A 23,441-nucleotide genomic window follows, 5' to 3' on the forward strand; every position below is an offset into this window, starting at 1 on the left:
AGCACTGGGACTGTGTCACAGTGAGGGGAGCCATCATCTTCTCCATGTTCATGGCTGAGCGAAGGGGTTTCGGAGACTGGGCTGGGGTGGCAGCAAAGGTGGAGGAGGGAGAGCTTGGAAGGTTTCCACCATCTTCTCCTCGAAGAGAATGACTCTGGGCAGAGCATTTCTCCAGCCCTTTCTTCACCACCAGCCGTGGAGACTCATGCAACTCCTTCTCCGTGAAAACCTCCCAGTCATTGATTCCATCTTTTTTTTTTGTTTTGTCCCCAGAAAGGAGACTTTTCTCCTCTCCACCCCTTTGTTCTGTCAGCCTCTTTGCTCCAGAGCGATATTTGAGGGGGAGAGGATGCAAAAGCAGCCCCGCACAGCCAACGTGATCTCAAACAGCAGCCCCGCACAGCCAAGGCGAGCTCAAATATCTCAAAAAAACTTGAATTTGCTCTGATAAATCCATAATGTCCAGCCAGGGTCGTTTATTCAGGCAATCCTTAGGAAGGAAGTGAGTTTGGCACTGCCCAAAAGATCCCTTGGGACTCAGTGGAGGAGAAAGAAATTGGAGGGGACACCTGGAAAACGTAAATATTGCTCAGTCCCATGTTGTGCATCCAACACCTCATCTAAATGAGTAGAGAGGCATCAGCTGACCCGGGTGGGAAATATTCCGCCAGATTTCAGGCCCTAAATCCCGACTGTGGCAATAACGTGAAGGCATCCACGGGAAGTTCTTGCTCATGAGCTCCTTTCTCATCCCTCCACACTGCAGGTGCTCTTGCCACCATCTCCATAGCCCCGCTGCAGAACCCAGTTTGGGTTTCCCCTGGGGATAAAGCTGTCCCGCCTGTCTCCCTCCAGCTCCTCAACTCCACCTGGGACGTCTACCGTCTCAAGCGGAGCTTCCTGACGGAGGATCGCCCAGTTTTGATTTACACAATGGAAAGGTGCAACCAGACCCTCGCGATGTCCAGGCGACAGTGCCAGCGTAGGATGGAGGTGGGAGATTTCTACAAGCCAAGGGCAAATATCAGCTACAACGCCTCGCTGGTGCTCCAGGACACCCAGCCAGATGACGCTGGGGTTTACCAGTTGACGGTGCAGGGTCTGGATGTGGCGCACACCATGCAGGTCACGCTGATTTTGCAAGGTAATGATGGCTTTGGGAGGCGGGAGGATCCACCACATCCCAAGAGATGGGGAGGAGCAACCAGCAAGCAGCAGGTTTGGAAAGCCCAGAAGGTGTTTTGGGAGCAAAAATTTTTTTTTTTTTTGAGCAAATATTTGCTGAGCTTGCCCAAAATGCAAAAAAATAATGATAGTTTAAAAAAAAAACCCAACCAAAGAGCTAGTCCTATTAAGACAAAGACTGATTTACAGAGCCTTTAAGTGCCATGTGCTGTGGGATGGGATGAGGCGGGATGATGTTTGGGGTGAAGCGTTGCCTCACGCTTGCCCCGTTCCTGCACTTGCATCCAGGTCTTTAAAAAGCTCTTTGCAAATCCCACCTTGCAAACGGAGAGCCTCTCCTTTCCACGCGCAGGCACCCTCTCCCCGTCATTCCGCTCCAGCACCCCAGCCCGTGCCCAGCTCACGGTGCGCGCTCCCGAGGGGTTAGCGTGCATGGCCATCAACCTATCCGTGAGCAGAGGCAACCGAGGGAAGGCGGGGGAAAAAAAAGAAAATGCACATTTAGACCCATTTAAAGGTGGGGAGAGGATGGAGTGAAGCAGGGGAGCGGCACTAAGGGGAGAGGAAAGTGCAGGAATAGGGGGAAAAATGTGCTCGACTGTAGGAAGAGAAAGGGCAAAAATAAAACAGACCAGAAAGGCCTGCTGGGGAAAAAAAAAAAAAAAAGAAGCAGCAAATTTCACCCCGGCGTGGTTTCAATGCCACAGCAGAACAGAAACGCGGAGCTTCAGCAGAAGTTTGCCCTGGGGTTGTTTTTCAGAGGAAGCGAGAGAAAAGAAGCAAATTCAAAACCCCAAAGGCACAGTGAGCTGCAGCAAGGGAAAGCTGGCTATTTGGGGTTTGGTTTTTTTTCATAGTGGTGGGTGGTTTTTTTTAAAAAAAAGAGGTGTTGAGCAGCTACATCTCATCACGAATGTACAGAAAGTGCCAAACCATCGACCCTTTATAGCGACGGGGAGTATTTTTGTGGTGCTACAACCCACAAAAGCAAAGTTAGAGATCAGCTGAGCTGACGGCAAGGCAGACCCCACCACAAAGTCCCATTTTGCTACCAAAAATCATTTTTTTTTCTTTTTTTTTTTTTTTTTCCCAACCCATCCTTTATACCTGTCCCCCGGCTTGCAGATACGCTGGCAGTGGAGGGGCTGAGCACCCTTGGCATCATCCTGATGGGTGCTGCCGCAGTCATCTGCCTCCTGGCTCTCACCTTGGGAGAGGTGGGTGATTAAAAACCCCAAATCGGGTCCAACTTCATTGTTTTTTTCCCTGCAAAGCCAAAACGCTTGGAGTCGATTCATTGACCTCCCTCAAGCTTTTACTTCCCCTCCAATCCCCAGCGGTGGAAAAGGGAGGGAAAACCGTGCTGATCAATTAATTTGGGGGTGAACATATAGAAGGGGGAATAATGCTCAGCATCCCGTGCCTTCGAGGCTGGAGGGATTTGCCCAGCAAGGATGGGGGATGCAATAAAATCGGGGCTGCGGGTGGGTTTGCAGTGGCGCGGCCGCTCCCCCCCTGCCATTCCCCAGGGGAGAAGGGGCCGGGGGACACAGCGGGGTGAGCAGAGACGCACCCGTCGTCCCTCTTGCCCCTTCCCCAGCACGCGCGTTGGCGTGGTGACAAGCTGGAAGAGACCCCGGGTGGCACTTGCCACCAGCCCCAGCCGCTTCCCGGGGACGCCTCCGGATGAAAGAAGCCACCGAGGATGGAGGGAGACGTCCGGAGGGCACCGAAACCCCCCGGCTTGTGGGTTTGCCCACCAATCAGCCCATCATCTGCAAAACACTGAGCAAGAACTACTCATAATTATTAAAAAAAAGATGGGCTTTGGAGCTGTTTCACCCCAAATTATTACCTGGGCTCCCCATGCTGTCCACCCAGACCCCCCATTGCTTTTATCTACCCATCGCTGTGGGCATAAGCCTCCTGTTCCTTTTATTTGCCCTTGAGAAAGTCCAATGCCTTGTGCCCAAGGCACAGGACAGCTCCCAAAAGATCCCACAGTTATTAATCCGATTAATTATACGTGAAACAGCAGGAATCCCTGAAAGAGAAGCACCCCGATTTCCCCCCAAGCGGTTGCTCTCCAGCCAAGAAAATAATTGCAATAAAAATAATCAGATTTCAGCGCTCAGCCTCTGGTAGATCGAAAAGCAGACATGGGGTGAGAGGTTCCTTTTTTCAACTTTCTCTCGTTATCAGGAAATTAAAGCAACCGATTCGCTCAAGTAATTTGAGAGTTGTTTTTCTTTTTTTTCCCTCACCAGCTCGTGGTACAGAAACGAGTCCCCTAAATCCCCCTGAATTTGCCTGGCCCCTGGCATGTTGTTTGGGTTGTGTCCCCACCTTGCGGCTGACTGTTCAAATTCAACAGCTTCTGGTGGAAACCCGGGGTTGGAAAGGCAATTTGGAAGCAACCTCTGCCTTTTTTTTTTTTGGATATTTATCAAAAGATGGGTTACCCCAGCTTTGCACTTACCTGGTTTGAGCAGGTCCCAGCAGCCGTGTCCATCCCCAGCTTGGGTTCATTTCCCTCAAATTTGGGGTTTTATGCTGAAAGGAGAAACACACGGGCAGCTCCAGGGTGATGCACCCCCCCCCGTAAGCGTTGTATTGGGTTTGTGCGGCAAGGTTTTGGTAGCGGGGGGCTACGGGGGGGGCTTCTGAGAAGCTGCTGGAAGCTTCCCCCATGTCCGATAGAGCCAACGCAGCTGGCTCAAAGACGGACCTGCTGCTGGCCAAGGCCGAGCCCATCAGCGATGGTGGCAGCGCCTCTGGGGTAATGTATTTAAGAAGGGGGAGAAAAAAACCCACCGGGACACAAACTGCAGCTGGAGCAAGGAGTGAGAATATGCGAGAGGAAGGACTCTGCAGACGCCAAGGTCAGTGCAGGAGGAGGGCAGGAGGTGCTCCAGGCACGGAGCAGAGATTGCCCTGCACCCGTGGTGCAGCCCATGGTGGGCAGCTGTGCCCCTGCACCCATGGAGGGCCCCGGGGAGCAGAGATCCCCCTGCACCCGGGGAGGAGCCCACGCCGGAGCAGGTGGGTGCCCGGAGGAGGCTGGGACCCCCTGGGAAGGACCCGCGCTGGAGCAGTTTGTGGAGGACTGTCTGCCGTGGGAGGGACCCGCGCTGGAGCAGGGGAGGAGGGTGAGGAGTCCTCCCCTGAGGAGGAAGAGCAGCAGAGATGGGTGATGAACTGACCCCAGCCCCCATTCCCGTCCCCCTGCACCGCTGGGCGGGAGAGAAACTGGGGAGTGAAGCTGAGCCTGGGAAGAAGGGAGGGGTGGGGGGAAGGTGTTTCAAGATTTGGTTTGATTTCTCATTACCCTACTGTGATTTGATTGGCAATAAATTCAATAACTGCTGATCCCCCTGTCCTTATCTCGACCCACCAGCCTTTCGTTGTATTTTCTCTGCCCTGTGCAGCTGAGAGCAGCTTTGGTGGGCACCTGGCATCCAGCTGGGGCCAACCACCACAAGCATCTAAAGCAGGGGGTCAACCAAGAGATCCAGTTCTTAACAAGCCTGATCCCACCCTGAAAGCAAAATCCCACTTAGGAAGGTACGTTGTACCTTGTCCTTTATTTTTTTGAGGAGCATCGCTGGTCTTTTTGTCACCCCTTTCCTGGAAGAGATTTTTAATGCTGCATTTCAAGCATTCGCAGGAGCACAGCTCCACATGGATCCTGCAAATTTGCCTCTAGAAAGACCGAACGAGACAACTGTGAGTTTTGCAGTGCTCATAAAACCTGAGCGCAACAGGTTTTACGTTTCTTGCAGTACCAGCTCTGATTTTCTCACCTCTCTGCAGTGAGATGGGAGCAGCGCTGAGACCCAAAGAGCTGCTAGAAAACACCCCCACAATTAACCGGTGCACTGCAAATTGCGAGCACATCACATCCTTGCTCTTTGCTGCTGGTTAAAAGCAGGTAGGAAAGAAAATATGTATATATATGTTAGTCCATGCAGGGACAGCACCGCTCTGGCGCCGGGAGGAGGAGGAGGCTGCTTTTCCCAATGGGAGACGACCTTCAGGCACCTTCCTTTCTCACCCCGAGCTGCTCCCCACCTTGCAAAAGCAGCTTTGCTTTTGGAAACAGCTCTTTGTAGGCTGCCGCAGCAGGTGCAAGAGCAGAGCAGGAAGGGAGCCGCGCCAGCTGGGGCACAACAGCGAGCGGGGGGGTTTTAGCTGTGACTCCAGGCATAAAACCCACCACCACTCCCGGTCTCTGAGCTCACTTTTGCTCCGGGGGGTGTAAAAAAACCCTCAACCTCTGTTGGCCTGACCCTTAATGCCACAAGGGCATTGACCGGCCATGGCATCAACTGGCCATGGCATTGACCGGCCATGGCATTGACCAACCATAGCATCAACCGGCCATGGCATTGACTGGCCATGGCATTGACCGGTCATGGCATCGACCGGCTACGGCATCGACCACCAGCTACGCCAAGCCAGACGTGCCACCACGCTCAGTTCTTGGCGGGAAGCTTCCCGGTAAGTGAATTTGCTCGGTGCCGTTGCACGGCGGGTGCTGGGCTCCTCCTGACCTCACGGGATTTCTGCTCGGTGATGGAAGGGGTTTGGAGGAGCTGGTGTCCCTGATGCTGCCGGACCCCTTCCCTGCAGGAAAGCACAGGGAGGAAAGGATTTCCCATGCCTTTTCCATCTGCTTCCTGAGCTGACAGTGGCCAAAACTCAATGGTTTGCTCTCACGCAGGTTTGCTGCCTGGCTCCAGCCTGGGGCAGAGTGATAGAACACGCAGGTTTCTTTTCCATAGCCTGATTTTCTTGGAAAGGGGGGAAAAAATACAGCCAACCCCCAAGGACACTGCTGCCCTTTCATGTCAAGCTTCATGTGCTTGCTTTTTTTTTTTTGTTTTGTGACCATTGCAGCTCAGCAAGGCTGAGCAGGAGCCACGCGGTAACCGGCAACCTCTCCCCATTACTTGGAGCATCCCAAGGGCTTTGCTTTGGGTTCTTCCCTTCCCCAGGGCACCTCTGGGTATGGCATGGGGAGGAGAGGGGCTGAGCTCCCAGCTCTGAGGCTTTGCAGGTCTGCTCGCTGAGGCTTCCCTGGACAAGCGAGCAAGGCGGCTTGTGGGTTTTCTCAGCTCCATTGCTCCTGCAGACACTTGCAAGGTTTTCTCGGTAAGCGAGGGGACGGGCCTGCTGAAAGGAAGGGTGTTAAAACTAGGGCAAAGACCACAGAAGAGCTGCTTCCTCCCTCGCTCCCAGTATGGGTCCTGTTGCAGGTCCTCGGTGGCACTGGGCGCTGCTGGGAGCTGGAGGGGTGGGTCCTGGCGGGCATCGTGCCGCAGCTGCTGCAGTGACGGGGTGAGTGGTGGGGTCTGTCATCCAAAATGGTGAAAATCTCCCCAAATCCACCACATTGCAGCCCAGGAGCAGATTTCTCCTGTATTTCTAGCAGGGAGCAGCTCCTGGGCCACTCCTGCCCCCGGCAGCGGCTGTCCCCGATGTGCAGGAGGGGTAAAGCTGCCAGCATGTCCCCCATGGACACGTACGGGCTGATTTACATTTCCCGAGCCTGTCCTGATACAGGTCCCTTTCTCCACCCTGCGGGTGGTTGCAAAGACCCCAAGGGTCCCCCCCAAAGAGTCCTGTCCCCGGGCAGCACCTTGCTCCATCCCTAGGGACTGCTTTGCACCGGGGTTTCACCCCAGCTTTGGGGCTGTGGATGCAGATCCCACCTTGTTAGGGGTGCTGGAGGGTTGTTGCCCCCTTTCCATGTGGGAGAGAGGAACAACAAGGCCAGGAAAGCACCCCAAGATCCCCCAATCTTCCCAACTGCTGTCCCCATCCACATCACCCTCTCCCTGCACCACCCCATGCCCTCAACACCTTCCTCCGTTGCTCCTCTTGCTTCCCCCCCATACCGGGTGAGATTTTTCCAGCATGGGCACAGCCCATGTTTTCCAAAAATGCACCTGGAGGGGCTGAAAGGGCAAGGAAAAGCCTCAAGTGTCCCGGGGGGGGGTTGTGGCAAGAACCTGGTGCCCCCAGCTCTGCCCCTCACGGCACCCAGGGGACCAAGGACCACTCAAGCTCATCCTCTGCCATGGGCATCTCAGCTTGCCGACAAGCCGGAGAGGTGGGCCCGTGTGACCCTCATGAGGTTCAACAAGGCCAAGTGCAAGGTCCTGCACCTGGGACGGGGCAACCCCTGATATCCATACAGGTTGGGGGATGGAGGGATGGAGAGCAGCCCTGCGGAGAAGGGCTTGGGGTGCTGGGGGATGAAAAGCTGGACATGAGCCGGCAATGTGCGCTGGCAGCCCAGAAAGCCAACCCCACCCTGGGCTGCATCCCCAGCAGCGTGGGCAGCGGGGCGAGGGAGGGGATTCTGCCCCTCTGCCCCGCTCTGGGCAGACCCCCCTGCAGCCCTGCGCCCAGCTCTGGGCCCTCGGCACAAGGACACGGAGCTGCTGGAGCGGGGCCAGGGGAGGCCACAGAAATGCCCCGAGGGCCGGAGCCCCTCTGCTGCGGGGCCAGGCTGGGGGGGCTGGGGGTGCTCAGCCTGGAGAGGAGGGGGCTGCGGGGAGGCCTGAGTGCGGCCTGGCAGTGCTGAGAGGGGCTGCAGGAAGGGGGGGGCAAGCTTTTAGCAAGGCCTGTTGTGACAGGACAAGGAGTGATGGATTTAACCTAAAGAACAGATTTAGACTGGATATAAGGAAGAAATGTTTTACAGTGAGGGTGGTGGGGCACTGGCACAGGTTGCCCAGAGAGGTGGGAGATGCCCCATCCCTGGGAACATCCCAGGCCAGGTTGGACGGGGTCTGAGCCCCCTGCTCTGGTTAAAGCTGTCCCTGGCACTGCGTTCAAAAAACGGGCAGAGGTGGCACTTTGGGACATGGTTTAGTCTAGTCTACCCTTGATTGGCTTAGAGTAGACTTGGTAGTGTAGGTTAATGGTTGGACTGGATGATCTTGGTCTTTTCCAACCTAAACAATTCTATGATTCTATGATTCTAGGGGTTGGGCTGGGTGATCCATAAAGGTCCCTTCCCACCCAAAGCATCCTATGAGTCTATGATTCTGTCCCACAGGCTGGCAAGCCGTTCGCAGCCAAGTGCTACCGGGTTTCCACAAAAAAAATGAAGCCTGGGAGGTGGTGGAGGCCAGCTGTTCACACCAGAGATCTCAGCTGGTCCTGCTGGAGAGCATGGAGAGGAAGGAAAATAACTGCGGGGCAAAGGCTCAAGCGTTGCCCCTGCATTTGGCTTTTTAAGCTTTGCTTTCGACAAAAAAAGCCACACCACCTCCAGACTGCGGCTGACCTGGCCTTCCTGGCTTGCAAAGCACCCAAGCCCACACTGCCAGGCTGGATTTCAGAGGGGAAAAAAAAAACCAACCAAACCCATAAATCTGAGCTCAGGGGAGGTTAAGGGAGAAGGGCAAAAACATGCTGCCCCATACACGGGCTGCCAGGCTCTCCTATCCCCCCAAAAAACGCTGTTTCCCTGCCCAGCATCTCCAGACCACTCTCCCACCTCTTCCAAAGCACCCAGCGACCTCTCCAGCCCCCAGGCTGCAGCTGGGATGCGCCAAGCTCATCCCAGACCAGATCCCCACGGGCAGGATCGGGTCTCCACCCCACGCGATCAGCTCTGAGCCTCCATCCCTCCTCTCCCAGGCTTTTGTCGGGGAGATAATCGGAAACACCTCCGGAGCCTGGACGGGTCTGAGCATCAACCAAGTGCAAGAGTGGATGCGGTGGGATGGATCCCCTTTACAGAAAGCCTCGTGAGTACCTCCCCGCTCTGGTTCATGAGCAGGTTGCAATAACCGCATCCCCGGGGAATTATTTCCCAGCCTGATGCTCACCACAGACCTGGCTGCTCCCCAAATCCCGCTGGAGCTGGTAGCAATGCTCATGGGAGCAAATTAAACCAGAGCGACACAGGTTTGGTCTCCGCAGCCCGGCTGCTAAACGGGGAGAAGAGAGGAAAAAGCAATGTAGTTAGCGATAGGATGAGAGGAAATGGGCTCAAGCTGCGCCAGGGGAGGGTTAGGTTGGAAATTAGGAAAAATTTCTTCATGGAAAGGGTGGTCAAGCATTGGAACAGGCTGCCCAGAGAGGTGGGGGAGTCCCCATCCCTGGAAGTGTTCAAAAAACGGGCAGAGGTGGCACCTGGGGACATGGTTCAGTCTGGTCTACCCTTGGTTGGCTTAGAGTGGGCTTGGTAGTGTAGGTTAATGGTTGGACTGGATGATCTTAAAGGTCTCTTCCAACCTAAACAATTCTATGATTAAACCGTCACTCCTATTTTACACCCAAATGCAAAGCGCAAAGGCCCCCGCCTTCTCAACCCATCAAAAAGCAAGAAGATTGCCCCACTGGCAATATTTTTCACGCAGGGGTGCTGTCCTAGCCCCAGTAACCCCAGTATGTAGAAAAAAAAAGGCAGTTTCTGATAGAGCTAATATTTATTAGACCAAGTAGTACACCCATGGGGGTCTGGGGAGGAGAAGCAAGTTTTTTGGAAAGCACAGGCTCCCCCAACACTTGTGCTTCCCCGACACAGCTGGAAAAACAAGAGGCAAATGGGCGGTACACTCCCATGCTTGCAGCTGAGCTGACAACTGCTGACCACGTTCAGGTTTTGGGGGAGAAAAAAAAACAAACACCCTAATGAGATGAATCCTGTTACTGGAAAGACAGCGTCCAAGTGCATGAGGCCAGGCTGATTGCCAGCACAGTGCTCCCTAGGACTCCGGTGCTGGGTGCTGGGAAGCGCCGGGTCCTGCCCTTGGGTCACAACAACCCCATGCAGCGCTGCAGGCTGGGGGAAGAGTGGCTGGAAGCTGCCTGGCGGAAAAGGACCTGGGGGTGTTGGTCGACAGCGGCTGAACGTGAGCCAGCAGTGTGCCCAGGTGGCCAAGAAGGCCAACAGCATCCTGGCTTGTGTCAGGGATAGTGTGGCCAGCAGGAGCAGGGAGGGGATTGTGCCCCTGTGCTCGGCGCTGGTGAGGCTGCACCTGGAATGCTGTGTCCAGTTTTGGGCCCCTCGGCACAAGAAGGACATTGGGGTGCTGGAGCGTGTCCAGAGAAGGGCAACGGAGCTGGGGAAGGGTCTGGAGCACAGGGCTGGTGGGGAGTGGCTGAGGGAGCTGGGGGTGTTCAGCCTGGAGAAGAGGAGGCTGAGGGGAGACCTCATCGCTCTCTACAACTACCTGACAGGAGGGGGCAGGGAGGGGGGTGTTGGGCTCTTCTCCCAAGGAACAAGCGATAGAACAAGAGGAAATGGGCTCAAGCTGTGCCAGGGGAGGTTTAGGTTGGATATTAGGAAAAATTTCTTCACGGAAAGGGTGGTCAAGCATTGGAACAGGCTGCCCAGAGAGGTGGTGGAGTCCCCATCCCTGGAAGTGTTCAAAAAACGGGCAGAGGTGGCACTTGGGGACATGGTTTAGTGGGCATGGGGGTGTTGGGTTGATGGTTGGAATGATGATCTTGGAGATCCTTTCCAATGTTAATGATTCCTGGGTTTTGCTTTCATTATAAATAACCCAGCCACCAAGCCAGGAAACACAAAATTGCTACTCTACCTTTAACTGGTTTAGTGGTGGACTTGGTAATGTTAGGTTACTGGTTGGACTGGATGATCTTAAGGGTCTTTTCCAACCTCAACGATTCCACGATTTGATGATTCTATGAAGGCGGGTGCTCATGCCGTCTTTCGGAGGGGTCCAGCTGCCCACCCACATCTGCAGCGTTCCGTTGCGCTGGATTTGCCAGGAAGAGGCCACCGAGATTTAAGCCAAGAAGAAACGATGCGAGGAACAACGGGACAGACTCGGTGCTGGGCAACTCGTCGGGATGCCAAAACACAGCCCGGAGCAGCGGTTCGGTGGCTCCTTCCCATGGCTGGGGTCTTCTCCCAAGCGCTGGCCAGGGCGGACTCCGAAGCAATTCTGTTTTGTTTCTCCACTTTGCATTTCTGCCCCTCGCCTCCAGCTCCTCCAAATCCACCCAAAAACAAAGGCACCAAAACCAGCAGGACTGAGCCTCGCAGCACGGCAGCTGCCGGCAAAGCAGGGAGTTTTCCAAGCCTCTTGAATATTCCCAAGTTTCCCTGCAAGTGCAAAAGCTGGAGAGACACTGGTGGTCAGACTAAAGTAAGGACCCTTTGGTCATGGCTCCGCGTCACTGTCCCGAGGAGTTTCAGCTTTTGCGAGCTAAAATTAAAATAAATATATACCATCTGGACACTCACTACCATGCTGTGTAGGGTTAATAGCAGCTTGTGGTTGATGTCCTCTGCTGAGGGGGAAGTGTCAGGTGAAATTCAGAAGGATTTCCGAATCCTTCTGAATCCCACTGGGGCGCTTTTGCCGATGGCTGCAGACGGAGTATTTCATCTGGGAGCACCAGTCGCTGCTGATCCCGTCGACACCGATATAGGCACATTGTCCCTTGCCCCGGACATCGAACCTGCACCAAAACAGCAGAAGGAAAACTCAAAGGGAAGCAAATGGGTTGCTGTCGGCCGCAGGTCGGCAGCCGAGCAGCTCCCAGAGGGGTTAACGGTGCCGCAAGGAGCAGGGAACGCCCTTCCCAGCAAACGACTTGCCCCACGCAGAACAAAAACTGCCTCCCACTCCACAAAGGAGGGAATATCTTCAGTTGCTTGGCCCCGGAGGGGTTCATCCAGGGATGCCCTCCACCCCCTGCCAGCATCTGCATCGCACAAATCCACGGACTGCGGTCCAGGTGCATTAGATCAAGCAAGAAAAGCGGTGTTTAATTGCTCCCACCTCATTAAATTTATATATATATATATATATATATGTATGTGTTGTCTTGCATTCAATCCCCGACCCATCTGAGCCCAGGCTACGGTTACGTTCTCCAGAAGACGACGGGACGTACGCGTTGCTGAAGAGAGACCCGTTGAACCATTTCCAAGGTCCAGAGCCTTCCCTTCGGAGACCGACCCAGTAGTGCAAGGAACTCCCATAGCGCAAGAGCAAACGCTAGAGCGGGGGAAAAAGCAAGCATCAGCTGCATCTTCACGCTACGCCTTCCGGGGGAACCCCAAATCTGCTTCCCAAAAGCCATTGACACACCAGTTCCTCGGGGATTTCTCATTTACCAGCTCCTCCTGCGTGTCGATGGTGGCCAAATGGGCTCCGAGAGAAAGGCAAGAGATCTGACTCCTGTTCCAGTCCGCTTCGTCCTCCACAAAGTAAAAGCACTTCTCCCTGTACCCGATCCCCTTTTCCAGGCAGCTGGGAAGGACGGGAGAGGGGCAGGATGGACAGGACGGGCATTTCTTGGCTGGAAATAAGCAGAACGCGTCCTGGTGACTTACGCCGCTGGGTTTTCTCCAGGGGAGGAGAGGACTTTGGTGGTGGGCACCTCCATCCTCAGCCACTTACCCGCCAGCGCGATGATGGCGAGAAGCAACGCCGCTACGACCACGGTGACCCCGATGGGGACCTTTTTATCTTTAATGCACTTGAGGCTAAAACCTGGGGACAAAGCGCGGGGAAGAGGCAGGGCCAGCAAACCCGCGGCGCGAAGAGCACCCCAAGCACCCTGCAGCTCTTGTAGTCCCCACCCTGGGTGCCTTCAACACCTTTAAATACAGGCACAAAGCAATCGGGGGGGGTCACAGCGGGGTGCAGGCTCAGTTCAAGGGCTGCACCCCACTGTTTTCACCGGCCTCCAAGGACTTTTAGGGCTGCCTGACCTCACTGCATCCTCTCCATCCTCAACCCCGAGAGATGGGCACCGACCCACAGCTTGGGCTGCCCTGGGCCTCCTGCAGCTTGCAAACACCTTCACCTTTCCGACATCCTCCTCCCCTCCCAGCTATGTGAACAAAATCTGAGCTGTCCACGTCACGCTAAGCCCAGCCATGACCCCCGAAACAAGGTTCCCAAAACAAGACCGGTGCTTACTGGTCCCTTCCTCCGTTCTCTGCTGCGACAGCATCCCTACAGCAGTCCAGTCTTTGCCAGGGACCAGCCAGGTCCTTCTGTGTCCCGGGGCTTTGCCAGGATGCTCCTGCAGTCACTAAAATAAAAAGGCAAAAAGCTCATCACCCCCCCTCCGCCCCAACCCTCAGCGCTGCTCGTCACAGCACTTTTTTCTACATCTATTTTCCTCAAAGCTCCTTTTCTCCTTTTCCCACATCTCGGCCCGCGTTCCCCCTGAATTATCGCCTCTCAAAGCCTCCCACGACAGCATATTTTTCTACGTTGTTCTTGCACACGGTTTTTCTGAATTCTTTTGGGTTTTGACCTTTCCCTGGACACAGCCCTTTCCCAAAGCCCAGGGCAAAACGTTAACAGTTTCGGGTCTCTCCTCAGAGAAGCAAAACGGGTCCCACCGGAGCTATTGGCACGAAGAAACCTCAGAGAAACAAAACAAGACTCCACCCAGGCGAAAGAGAAAAACCTGCGGATGCTGTTGTCAACAAGCCCTTGAAATCACCGGCAGTAGTTCCTCTAACACAGAGCTTCCCTGTTTTCTAAAGCTATATATACATATCCTGGTTTCGGCCGGAATAGAGCTGATTTTTAGCTGGGGCTAAACCATGACAATACGCCACGTACATAGCTGGTGTTCCTGTTTAGTCTCAGCACTGTAAATACAAATTCCACTACCAGTACCTGCTCTTGGGACCTTCCTCAATTTGCAGCAAATATTTTCTAGGGAAGAACAACCTTCATGTGTTCGTAAATGTAAGAATCAGGAGGATTTTTTTTTTTTTTTTCCTCCTCTCCCTCAACTCTTCATTTTGAAGAGCGTTTAATTGATGTAGCATTTTGCTGCTGTCCCAAACACCCAAAACCAAATTATTCCTGCCCCAGGCTGCAGCTTGGTGCATTTTGGAGTAAAACAGCAGGTGATGGAGGAAGAGGAAAAAAAAAAAACAAGTTAGGATCAACAGAGATGCCTGATTATCAGAAAATACTCCCAGATACACCGGGCTTGTGGGAAATAAAGGACTTTTGTGTCTCGAAAAGCATGTCAAAAACATTACAGGCCAACGCTGTTCTAGTTCATGGCCTTGGTAGGGGAAAACATCGCTGCCCAGTGGAGCAACGTCTTTGCAAGTGGCACGCAGAAATAAAACAAAGGCGCTTTTGTCTAGCACCCAAGGAGCGAGGAATCCACGCAGCAAACAGGACTGGATCCCTCCTTCCCTGACAACACCTGAATACTGCTGCAAAAAAAAGTAAAATCCACCTTTTACCTGCAAAAAAAAAAAAAAAAAGAAAAAAAGAAAAAACCCCACCTTTTCTTTGCAGGGGTATCCTGCACAACAGGGGACACAGCGAGGTGCCGCTGAAGAAGACACCCTGGGGTCAACCAGGAGCCCAAAGTGGGACCCACAGCCTGGGCTGAGCTGGAGCGGGAGTCCCGGGGGAGAAGGGAGCAGAGTGCCGAGGGGGAAGATGCTAGAGGGTGGGAAAAACCCTGCCCTAAACAAAGTTAGGGGGTCCCGTCGGCGGGGCTTTGCAAGGCAGCCCCGGGGCCCGGCTCTGCAGGCTCCCAACTCACCCTCCGCACACTCAAAGGCAAAAACGTGGGGTTTTTTCTGCTCCGCTGATGGGAAAACCGCCGCTGAGCTTGGCATTTCCAGCTGCCGGGAGAAGACAAGCTCCCACTGAGCAACTGACTTCTGCTGCGTGATTTTTCCTCTGTGGCAGAGAAAAAAAAAAAAAAAAAGAAAAAAATGCAGATTTTCCCCCTCCATGCCCACAGCCTCCATCCAGACGAGGGATTTAAACACAGGCAGGGATGCTCTCTGCTCCCGAACCCCAAATTTATCCCTTACCTGTAGCACTGGAGCGAGAATCCAGGTGGGTGCAAAGGCCTGGAAGCCCACCCATTTCGGCCCTCCCAGCTCCGTTACCCACCCGCTCAAGGCTTTTCAGCCCACGCTGAGACGCGGCAAGGGCGGAGGCAAGGTGGCATCCTCGGATTGTCCTGCCCGGGGTGTCCTCGGGGTGGTGACGGGCTGAGAGTCTCTTGAGAGGTCCCATCCTGTCCCTTGTCTCCTACAGAGAAACACAGAGGGGACGTAAAGCTTTCTATACGTCCTCCAGCCCAAAAAATAAAGAAATAAACCCTCAGCAAGGGCAGATCAGGAGGTGAGCCTTTAGGGTTGCCTCGGGGCAGTCATGTACGAAAATAAAAAGCAGATGAAGCGCTCCGTGCCCAGCACCATCAAAACAAACCAGCTCAAAGCCAATGTAATTATTGGGGTATTTACCACCGCTGGCCTTCCTCTACTCCCTCCAGCGCCCGCAGGGGAGGCGGGAGCTGCTCCAGCCTTTTCCACCTCCGTGTCCTCCCACCTAGGTGGCAAAAGGGAGGATGGAGGTAGAGACGCAGCTCCCCCACCTCGGAGCTTTTTCCCCTCCTTTCCTCTCTCCCGGCTTTTTTGCACCGTCCTTAAATCACTCCCATCCACTCACATTCCGTTTGGGATTAAACCAGCTGCTTCAGTAAATTCCACCAAGGAAAAAAAAAAAAACCCCAAACCCCAGGGGAGGGTGGGCAGCAGGGATGGCATCAGCTCCAAACCATCCTCCCAAGCATCAGCTGATGGCTGCCCATCGTCAGCATCTTCACCCACCAGCCGCGAGCACGACACGCGTGGTTTTTAGGCGACAGATCCCATCCGCCTTCCCTACAAAAAACAGTTGCCAGCTCCCAGCCAGGGCCTCTTCCCCACTCGAAAGGATCAGTTCCTTTTACAGAAAAAGCGTTTTTAAAAAGCCCCAACCAACCACACGCCAACAAACACGGGGCCAAAGCTGCTGCCTTCTATCGCAGCTGGTGCCGGGTGGCAGATGCAGCAGACAAAGCTATTTCTGGGCTCAAGAGCCGGAGGGTGATGCCAGCTTTTCCATCCCATCTCATTGCAGAGACCCTGGCAGGGAAGAGCGAGCAGAGCTGGGAACACCAGCGGATGGAAGGGAGTGGTTGCTCTCCCCTTGGGCAGCTCTTGGCAGCACCCTCCTGTTTTCAGTGCACCAAAAGGAGAGAGAAGGTGCTGGGGGCAGGAGGAGGAGCCCGGGGAGATGGCTGTGTCTGCACAGGGGTGCGGTTGCTTGCGCAAGGCTGTGTACGGGGGCTCTCAGGGCCCCCCGAATCCTGATCCCCCCCAAGGTGCTGCTGCAGGAGCCCCAGCAGCAGCTGTGGGTGGCAGGGACAAACCCAGCTGGGTGGTGGGTGAAGAAACCTCGCTGCCCCCCTGCGAGGGCAGTGCTGGTGTGGCTCTGTGCAAGGGCGGGCATCAGGGCTGCTGCAAACGGCCCCTTCCCAGTGCTCCCAGTCCATCCATCCGCAAGCATCCCAGCTCAGGCGGCTGTTTCCATGCAGCGGGGATGGGAGCAGCGCAATACCCTGGGGCAGTCCCAGCGAGCTTTGCAGCTCGCTCTGCGCTGGGGAAACCCTAGTTCTGGAGGTTTTTGCTCTAGGGAGAGGCTCTTATCACCATCTTATCCCCATCACGCCGACGTGGCAGCTGTGGCTCAGACTTGCAGCCATCCCCAGGTCCCCCGTCCCCCTCCTCTGCTCAGCAAAACAGGGTTTGGGTGTTCTCCCTCCTTGGGCTCTGGGCCAGGTGCTGCCTCATGGCGACCTCACTTGCTAGGGTGGTAGTTTGGGATTTTTTTTTTTTTTAATCCCCCCACCTCTTTTTGCCTTTCTAACCCTAACGCTCTCATGGCTGCACTTCCTCTCTCTGCCTTTGCAATGCTGCTGCGAGCACCATGCCGTGAGCATCTGTCTCCTCCAGTGCCCGGCACGAGCCACCTCCTGGGTGAGCTGTGCTGCGCCTGGGGCGAAAGCACGACCTGAGGATGGGGACGGTCCAGGAGGAAGATTGAAGGGGACGCTGGCATGGGCAGAAATCCCAAAGGCATCGCCCCAGGGGGCTGGATGGGGGCCCTGGTGCACCCTGGAGCCATGGCAGGCCGAGGCAGGGCCAGGGGCAAGTGCTGCCGGGCAGAAAGGGACCGGCACAGCGTGCCCATGGGTGTGCGTGCACAAGCAGGCTTGGCTGGTACAGAAGGATGCTCTTCCCAGCCCTCCCTGGGCAAACTTGCTTGAAAGCACCACACAACAGAGCCCAGCTAACGTCACGATTAATTTGTGCAGGAGATGGTCGGTGCACAACAACGTCAGCACTGGCTCCACATCCCCCGATGAGGGCCTGATCCTGGCCCATCCCCAAGCGTCTCTCCCGACCACAGCCCAGCTTGCGGCCCACGGCTCAGAGGTGGGTGGCTTCTTTCTGGCAGATCCACGCCAGTCCCGAGCTGCAGCTGTCAGAGCTGATCTTGTCCCACCGGAGCATCCCGCAGGCTCTGCCTTCATCCCCGGGGCTCAGCGGGAACCTGCGGGTGCAGGAGGGAGCCCACGTCACGGCACGAGGGGCCCTTGGGTGATGGTGGAGGTGCCCACACCGACACCCATCCCTCCCCAAAGCGCTCACCGGCTCTGGTCCAGGCGGGAGCCGTTCAGCCAGGTCCAGCCCTTCCCACCGGAGGGGAGGGAGAGGCCGATCCAGAAGTAGCGGCTGGGATGCTGTAGGATTTTATTGAGGAAATCCTGTATCGGGGGAGAGGGCAGGGGGTGACGCCCGTGTGCCATGGATCACCATCCCAAAACAGGCTCCAGCCCGTCCCCGTGCAGCCCCCAGCCCAGAACTGAGCCCCACCCGTGTCCCCCACACTCTGACCCTGGCAGAGGCATCCCGGGGGCTCGGGTGCTGATCCCAGATTTCGGGGCAAGCCCTCAGCCCTTCCCCAGGTGCCACCAGCAGCCCCTCGGGTGCAGTCCGGGCACCCGTCCCACATCCCCGATGCCATCGGTCCCTTTACCAAATCATCCAGGTCCCCCGGCATCATTAGCTCGGCACCCCGATTCGCACAGTCCTCCCGGCTCTTGTTCCAAGGGTTGATCCCGTCGGCAGCCCAATAGCACTTGGTCCCGCGCAGCACCCAGCCCGTGGGGCAGAGCCTGCACCCCTCACTCTCTGAAAGACAGTCAGTGCCACGTTCAGCCACCAAGAAGCCACCCTGGCCCCTGCACGTCCAAAGAAGGACAAGTGTTTAAGTCCTGCTTGCTCCCCAGGAACACGGGGATGCCCTGAGCTTTGCTTGGTTCTCCAGTTTAGGGGTGCTGCAAGTTCTTGGGAATGCTGATGGTGCAGAGATGCATCGTGGCCGGGGCAGTTACCTTGCAGCTTTGACAAGCAGAGACCTTTCCTCAGCTCCGAGCGGATGTTCTCCAGGGTGGTGTTGCCATCTCCTACGTTCCCGCTCCCGTTTTTGCAGCTTCCTGGGTTTTGTGACTGCTGGTGGAGAACTGCAAGGGAAGGATGGAGCAGGGGAGAGGGACTGGCTCCCCCAGGCACGATGCGCACCGACATCTACCTGCACGTGGCCCCAGCAGGATGCCGGGCAGTGTCTGGGATGGAGCCTGACCCCAAGCCGGTGCTCAGAGCCCTCCAGCCCTCCCCTCATCCTTCCTGCTATCTCAGCTCACCTTGAGCCTTGATCTGAGCATCTCAGGGGGGTGAGAACTGGCCTGGGGTCCCAACCCAGAGCAGACCCCAGGCCGTCTTCTTTTGGGGTACGGGGTCAGCACCTCTGAGCTCACCCCCACACTCACTTGGAACTGCCTCCACCCCACTGCTGCTTTGCACTGGCGACAGGATGTGGCCCCTGCACCCCCTGCATGAGGCAGCACACGAGGTATGGAGGCATCAAACAGGACAGCTGCAGAAAGCCCCGTAGCCTCTGACCGCTACGGAAGCGGCCTCCCCTGCAAAACAAGCTGCGCCAGCCTTATCTGTGCAGCCAGAGGGGCCTGACGCAAGGGTGAAGGGCTCTTTGCCACCTTCTGACCACCCCTTGCAGCACAGCGAGCCCACAGGCACCTGCAGTGCACGTGACAGCTCCCAGCAGATTTATTTTGGGGTCTTCTCCGCTACTGGACCCACACCAAGTCAAGCAATCCCCCAGGTCGCTGCTGGCCCCAGATCCACCCTACAATGGGGACAGCAGATCCCTACAAAGCCACCGTGCCCCGGCTCACGCCCAAAGTTGCTCCCACATGCCGAGAGCATCACCTGCGTTTTGCAGCTCTCGGCCCCGTGGAGGGCACGGTGCCCAGGGAAGCTCGAGTCTGATCCCTTTGCTCTCTCCTCCGAACCCCTGTGCCAAAAGCGTGGCAGATCCATCCCCACAGTTCAAAAATCCACACCCGAGTCCCTCCCCAGCGCAAGATCCAGTGGATCTCCCCCGCTTTGGAGGATCTCCTCACCAAGCTACCTCAGACATTTGAGTCTCCCTTCCACCTGCTTGGTGCAGTTTGGGGGTGCAGTGGGTCAGGGCAGCGTCAGATGCCACCAGCAACTTCACACCAGGCACAAGACTCATTTCAGCAGGGCTCCGTGTGACCCTGAGCTCGGCCACGGGGTGTCAAATCCTGACCCTGCCACAGCTGAGAAGTTTCCAGTGGTTTCCCCTCACTGGCCAACCAAAACAGTCAAGTCTCCTCCACCCATCAGCTCTAAGAAATTCTGATAAAACCCCACTTCCCCACACCTTGCTACTGATGTGCGTCACCCAACCGCAGATCATAAAAAGCAGATTTGCCTCCTACACAAGCCCCCGGGCCAGACCCCCAGGAGCAGGGACCCCCCTCCCTGCTCTTTGGATTGTCCTTTGCTTGTCCCCGTGCTGGCAAGCGGAGCTACTCACGCGAGCATCCCATCCCCACCACGGCCACTCCGAGAAGGAGGTTCCCGGTCCAGCCGGCCCAGAGCGCGGTTCGGTGCCACTGAGGACAGCCCGATGCTGCAAGGGAAAGAGCTGTTAGGAGAAAAACACTGCCCCAATCCCACATCCAGCCAGCCAGGCCTGCAGCACAGATTTGGGCCATTTTGTCCCCCAAACGCAACTCAGAGCCTGGCAGCCCTCCACGGTTCTGCTGCTGATTGTTCAACAGCTTTGGTCAAGCGTCCGTCATTTCAGCACTGCCACCCTCCTCCGTTATACACTGATCCCGCTGGCACTGCGGTAAACCTTGCTCGTGATGAGGTTGGGTTTTTTTACCCAGATGTCCAAGACTCCAAGAACTGGGAATTTCCTGGATGTTACAAGCCATCGGAAACCCAAAGGGTTAAGTCAAGGTTAGAGGTGGGCCAAGATGGGAGACGTGCCCCACCATGGCACCCGTTCTCCAACACCAGGCAAAACCGCTGAACCTGGACGGACCAAGCTCTCCAAGGAGACTTCATCTGACCCAGGTTAGCTCAAGGCCAGGCAAAGGCCACCCCATCCTCGGCTCTTGTTTCACAGGAGGGAGGCAGGACGATGCTCTGGACAAAGCCAGAGCTCGCCTTGGCCGAAGGGTGGATCCGCAATTAAGGTTCCTCATCGGCCTACGAATAGAACAGCAAAGGAGGAACATCCAATTCCAGCTTCACAGCAGCAGAAGATGGGTTTTGCCCAGTCCTTTGAGATCAAAAGGGATGCGTTTGCTGGAATCATGAATTGTCACAAAGAAAGAGGGTGCAGCTTGTGACTGAAGAGGGCCTCACCAGGCAGAGGTCCCTCCCAGGGGCAGAAAGAGCAGGAATTAAACCTTCTGCTGGTTTGTTCATAAGCCAGCAGCCAGAACTGGAGTCAGCAGGAAAAGAGAGCATGAAGCACCGCAGCAAGGCAGCGGAGGAAGGAAGCAAGACGGGGATGTGAAACACCACTACGAGGGCAGGAAAGATGAACCCGGAGTATTGAGACTTGGATCAGGCCATCTAAGACACCCAGCTGCCCTTAAGCATCACCGGTCTCCTAAGAGCAGCTGAAATTCGGGCAGCTTTGGATGCTGGGTGTGGGGATTTCTTCTTCCATCATGCCAGGACAAGAACAGTCCCTTTGGATGGGTTTAGGAACCAGCTCCTGAAAATGCCCTTGGTGCGGCAAGCCGAGTCCTGCCCCCCACAAGCTTCAGGAGTTCAGCCTCTCCGCGCAAGGACGATGTTCAAACGGCCAAGCTGGGGGCAGTCAGGGCCTTAGAAATAATCGTGCAAAGCTGAGGCTTGATGCTGGCAGGGCTGCAGCCAAAGCAGCCGCACAAGGAAGGAGGAGGGAGGTGTAAGGGGGCCAATGCCAAGGGCAGCCGCAGGCAGAAAAGCCACCGCGGTATTTAACCCCCACGGCACCAAGTGTTAATGCAAGCCCACTTGGTTTCCACAGTGGAAGAATCCCATTTTAATTGAGTCACGGTAGGACTCAGGCCACAGAGTGAAAATGGTGACCCTGTTTTCAAAGAAACCCCAGAGCCGTTTCAAGACAAAACTACGGAAGGGATCCCAAACAGCAGACGGGATCCCTCATCACACCGCCACAGCCATGGGCCCCTTCCCCTCCCTGCACCACCCGAGGGTGGGAGTCTCCCAGCACAACCACAGCCCCCACAAAAAAGCCCCCAAAACGCACGAGACACTTACTGCCAGGCTGAGGAAGCGAATGCGGTTTCCTGCAGCGTTTCCCGGGACCGATATCCAGGTCAGCATAAATAATTTCCCCAGCCACAGCGGCAGAGGCGAGAGGACCATCAGCCATGCCCCTTGCTCGAACAGTGGCAATGCAGCAGGCGCCAAGTCCGGGTTTTTCTGAGGTTATTCACCCCCTCCAGCTCGGCTTTGCAAGCTCCTCTCCAAGCTAGAGGTCTGCGAGGAGCAGCGCGAGCCTCTGAGTGCTCGTCAAGGGGAGCAAGATTGCAAAAGAGCGTGTTTGATGCGCTGGCCAGCCTGAAAATGAAACTTTACGTAGCTTCTTCTGAATTAAGCCAGGAGAATGAGTTCACAATCAAGGGAAGTAACACCTGAGAGCACCAAGAAGCCTCTGCTATTCAAAGTCGAGCCACAACCTTCTAAGGTACCAAAGGGAATCTCCCACACAAGACACCTTCAATAATGAAAAAAGCCCAAACAACCCCAAAATACGTGGTTCTGCAAAGAGGCACTTCCAGACCTTGCTCCCCTCTGTCCAAACTGGGTATTTTGCATGAAAAATAAGGCGTCATTGCAAGAATGATGCAGAGGCTCTGCCATCTCCCAGAATATTCCTACTAGGGTCGGAAGAATTGTGATTTTTACAAAATAAAATAAAACCACATCTCTCCCACCCTTGTCTCCTCCCTTTAGCTACTGGAAAGGGGTTTTCCTAGCCTTAGCCACTGCTTTCCAAATTCCTGGGGTGAAACCAAGTGCTTGTTAAAACCGTGATGAAAAGAGAGGAGAAATAGCAGAGGGCAGAAATCGCCACTGATTTAAACTCAAGGTTTCCTTGTGTGACAGAGAGAGGGGGAGCTGATGGATGGCAGACACCGACGGACATCAAGCGCTGATGGATGCCCATCACCGACAGCTATCAACAGCTATCAAACCCCGATGGATCCCAGACACCAACTGCTGGGGGGGCTGGCAACAAAACCAAGCGGAAAGACCCTTCATAGCACCAGAAACCGCTCAGGTCAGGAGGATCAAGTAGTAAGAACAAGTTGTCCTTATTTTTGTCTTGCACAGGCAGCACGGGAGGGTCAGTAGCCTGTGCACGTTGAAAATTAAATATGAATTTGGTTTGGGTTTTGGGTTTATTACTATATGTAACAAGAAGGAGAAGGCGTAGATCCCTTCTGTCCTCTCTTTAAACTGTTTCTCTGGCTGCAAACGAGGGAAAACGAGGACCTTGGTCATTAATAGCTGTGGTGGGTTGGCCCCGGCTGGATGCCAGGTGCCCACCAAAGCCGCCCTCTCACTGCCCTTCTCAGCTGCACAGGGCAGAGAAAATACAACGAAAGGCTGGTGGGTCGAGATAAGGACAGGGGGATCAGCAGTTATTGAATTTATTGCCAATCAAATCACAGTAGGGTAAAGAGAAATCAAACCAAATCTTGAAACACCTTCCCCCCACCCCTCCCTTCTTCCCAGGCTCAGCTTCACTCCCCAGTTTCTCTCCCGCCCAGCGGTGCAGGGGGACGGGAATGGGGGCTGGGGTCAGTTCATCACCCATCTCTGCTGCTCTTCCTCCTCAGGGGAGGACTCCTCACCCTCCTCCCCTGCTCCAGCGCGGGTCCCTCCCACGGCAGACAGTCCTCCACAAACTGCTCCAGCCTGGGTCCTTCCCAGGGGGTCCCAGCCTCCTCCGGGCACCCACCTGCTCCGGCGTGGGCTCCTCCCCGGGTGCAGGGGG

General features: G+C 55.4%; 2 protein-coding genes and 1 pseudogene across 2 annotated transcripts; 1 reads left to right on the forward strand and 2 right to left on the reverse strand.

The window, feature by feature from the left end:
• The first annotated feature begins 6,160 nt into the window (after positions 1-6,160).
• LOC142596217 (C-type lectin domain family 4 member A-like) lies at positions 6,161-8,975 on the forward strand (annotated as a pseudogene).
• A 1,784-nt stretch (positions 8,976-10,759) lies between these two features.
• On the reverse strand, positions 10,760-14,475 carry LOC104032710 (C-type lectin domain family 2 member B-like). Its single transcript, XM_075725359.1, has 6 exons — positions 14,456-14,475; positions 13,113-13,227; positions 12,588-12,680; positions 12,302-12,486; positions 12,079-12,182; positions 10,760-11,640 (listed from the first exon to the last, which is right to left on the reverse strand). The coding sequence occupies exons 2-6, from the start codon at positions 13,144-13,146 to the stop codon at positions 11,484-11,486; spliced, it is 573 nt and encodes a 190-aa protein (XP_075581474.1). The 5' UTR covers positions 13,147-13,227; positions 14,456-14,475; the 3' UTR covers positions 10,760-11,483.
• A 2,878-nt stretch (positions 14,476-17,353) lies between these two features.
• Positions 17,354-21,809, reverse strand: LOC142596261 (killer cell lectin-like receptor subfamily B member 1B allele C). Its single transcript, XM_075725364.1, has 6 exons — positions 21,695-21,809; positions 19,944-20,039; positions 18,415-18,543; positions 18,057-18,211; positions 17,669-17,784; positions 17,354-17,570 (listed from the first exon to the last, which is right to left on the reverse strand). Exons 1-6 carry the CDS (start codon positions 21,807-21,809, stop codon positions 17,447-17,449), a joined length of 735 nt encoding a protein of 244 aa, XP_075581479.1. The 3' UTR covers positions 17,354-17,446.
• Between the last annotated feature and the right edge of the window lie 1,632 nt (positions 21,810-23,441).

Source organism: Pelecanus crispus, chromosome 29 (assembly GCF_030463565.1).
Source record: "Pelecanus crispus isolate bPelCri1 chromosome 29, bPelCri1.pri, whole genome shotgun sequence".
Taxonomy (NCBI): Eukaryota; Metazoa; Chordata; class Aves; order Pelecaniformes; family Pelecanidae; genus Pelecanus; species Pelecanus crispus.

What these genes read in the sequence shown, in the direction of transcription:
- LOC104032710 (XM_075725359.1), bottom strand. Translation starts at nt 13,146, where the DNA reads ATGCTGTCGCAGCAGAGAACGGAGGAAGGGACCA. An exon ending in TCGACACGCAGGAGGAGCTG is followed by an intron (nt 12,183 to 12,301) that starts GTAAATGAGAAA and finishes CCCCCGCTCTAG; the next exon opens with CGTTTGCTCTTGCGCTATGG. An exon ending in GGGTCTCTCTTCAGCAACGC is followed by an intron (nt 11,641 to 12,078) that starts GTACGTCCCGTC and finishes GTTTTGGTGCAG; the next exon opens with GTTCGATGTCCGGGGCAAGG.
- LOC142596261 (XM_075725364.1), bottom strand. Translation starts at nt 21,809, where the DNA reads ATGGCTGATGGTCCTCTCGCCTCTGCCGCTGTGGCTGGGGAAATTATT. An exon ending in TTCGCTTCCTCAGCCTGGCA is followed by an intron (nt 20,040 to 21,694) that starts GTAAGTGTCTCG and finishes TTTCCCTTGCAG; the next exon opens with CATCGGGCTGTCCTCAGTGG. An exon ending in GGTGGGGATGGGATGCTCGC is followed by an intron (nt 18,544 to 19,943) that starts GTGAGTAGCTCC and finishes CTTCCCTTGCAG; the next exon opens with TTCTCCACCAGCAGTCACAA.